Source organism: Austrofundulus limnaeus, unplaced genomic scaffold (genome assembly GCF_001266775.1).
Source record: "Austrofundulus limnaeus strain Quisiro unplaced genomic scaffold, Austrofundulus_limnaeus-1.0 Scaffold1050, whole genome shotgun sequence".
In the NCBI taxonomy this organism is placed as follows: Eukaryota; Metazoa; Chordata; class Actinopteri; order Cyprinodontiformes; family Rivulidae; genus Austrofundulus; species Austrofundulus limnaeus.
Window position 1 is genome coordinate 96,736 of NW_013953452.1, and position 2,305 is coordinate 99,040.

The 2,305-nt window shown below is 40.8% G+C and overlaps 1 protein-coding gene across 2 annotated transcripts in view; it reads left to right on the forward strand.

Moving 5' to 3' along the window:
- Positions 1-1,813, forward strand: part of zbtb40 (zinc finger and BTB domain containing 40) — a 39,531-nt gene extending 37,718 nt beyond the window's left edge. For both annotated transcript variants that reach the window (XM_014030398.1, XM_014030397.1), the window contains one exon: positions 678-1,813. In XM_014030398.1, coding sequence (XP_013885852.1) covers positions 678-902 — 225 coding nt within the window. In that variant the 3' untranslated portion in view covers positions 903-1,813. The remainder of the gene's footprint in view (positions 1-677) is intronic.
- Positions 1,814-2,305: the final 492 nt, after the last annotated feature.

The window sequence follows — 2,305 nt, forward strand, 5'->3', positions numbered from 1 at the left end:
GGGTTCAACATCCCCTTGTTTTTGGCCCTCTCTCCCTCTTTGTGTTGGTATCATTGGGGCCCTGATTCACACCAGGAAGTTAAAGCTTGGGTGCAAATGGGTCTTCCAAATGAGCAATGAGCTGAAGCATACTGCCAGTGGTACAGTGATCCTTGATCATCACTTCCAGAGGGGCGAGCGTTTTATTTAACAGCATTATTTAACAGCCACAACAGAAAAGAAACAGAAAGATGCTTTCTGAAATACTCTGCACCAAACAAACCATGGCTGGCTCAAAATAAACCTTCCTGTTTAATTCAAACCAGCTGTGTGGGAAAAGCTCAGTTGTGCTGCAGTTGGGACAGCTGTAGCAAAGGGAGACGAGGCAAAGCTGTTGTTGCTTTGACAATACTGTGGCAAGTTTTCAAATATTTAATAACCCTCATATCAAGCATCTTTTCTCACTTTAGYATTCAGCTAGTTGATTAGCTTGAGCATTTCACATTTTATTTATTTTACATTTTAACATTAGGTGATGTTTCATTCAGTGTTGCTTTGTAATTTTAATGAAGTCAGGATCAGATTATTGAAGTAAACTCTCTGGTTTTTTGTTTTGTTAAGATCCGTTTCARAATGAACACCAAAATATTAAGTTTYAGAGAGTACATCATCTAATACACAGCTTTTTGTTCAATCAGGTGATTTCTTCAGATTCTGTGGAGGCCAGCGAAGACGGAGCTGAGCTCAACATCCTTCCTAAGGAGGGAACCCCGCTGGGAGCCGGCCCACATGTACTAGTGACTCTTGCAGGTGAAGGAGAGGGCCAGTCATCGGGGGGAGTGTTGGARGTGAACATGTATGACCTGCTGAACAGCTCTGTGGCTTTCATCTGTGAGAACAAGGAGACAAGTGTTGACTCTTAACCAGAAATACAGAAACACCTCCGGCAGGAAGTCCAGCTGCAGGTCCAACTGGAGACGTTTTGGTACTGCCAGTGTCTGAGCAATGCAGAGTTTAATGCCTCAGTTGTTGCACTGGTCAGAATGGATTAGTTGTCTTTCTGTGCTGAAAGCTGATGTGTGAAAGAAAGAAACAAGTAATGTGTTTTTAACATGGCAGAACAGTTCACCTGCCTTTTCCTTAATGGTTTCATGGAGCTGRTGCTCAGTGTCCACCATGGACAGGTTACCAGTCCATCAGAGGCAAAACAAAGCAGGTACTGGAGAAGCATGAGTATTTTCAAAGTTCYCCCTAGATTTGCTCAACAGTTACAGGGAAAAACAGACTAAGGCTGCTTTTTGTTTATTCAGAGCTCAAACCTGGGGATGATGTCATCTCACTTAGTTCTGTTCCAGTTGTAAATCGGCACCAGATTGTTGCAGGAACCAGGCTCACTACCAGAGCAATTTGCAAGAATGGCATTGTTTCCTTCATCCAAACATGTTCATTAAAGGAGCTGGTACACAACTATGAGATGAATTCAATCAAAAAAGCTTCTTTCTGCTTTTTCACAGCTTTTTATGGATGAGGAGTTTGAGGTTAGGTACCTTTATGAATTAGAATTCTGGCTTCAATATYAGTATTAGTTTAAATCCCCTTCAAGTATAAATTGGTGTTTGCTGCATTCTTGAATTAAATCTCTATTTTCCTGCAGAGCATGTTCTACTGGCTGAGTTTAGGGTTTCAGGTTGAGCTGTTATAATCTGTAAACTTAGGTCTTTTTGTTTGTTTGTTTGAAATTTGTGTCCCACTGCCTGTTTTAAATGTAATTGTACATTTTCGTACTCCACCATTGGATTGAGTTAAAAATAAAATGGAAAACTTAAATGGTAAATGGACTGCACTTATATAGTGCTTTTCTATCCATCCAGGACACTCAAAGCTCTTCACACTACAATCTGTGTCCTCATTTACCCATTCACACAGCACTCTGTTAGGTCTCTACAAAGATAACATGTACAATCATCTGTGGAGACTAATCAGTGCCAATCACATTCATAAACTGATGGGACACATCAGAGGCATTAGGGGTGAAAGTGTCTTGCTCAAGGACACAACAACTGAGACAGCTGGATGGGGGATTGAACCAGCTACCTTCCCGTTTCAGGACGACTCCCCTAACCACCCGCCTTCTAACTTGTCCTGTATCTTTACACATGGAGAACTATAAATTGTTTTTACATTCTTACATATTTCAGTGGCATCAGAAGTATTTGTAATGTTGGGGGGACCCACTGATGGGGGGTTTAATTAATTTAATTTATTGATTCAACAGGAAAAGATTATTAAAAATCAAGCCTGACTCAGCATAATTGCTGTTTTACAG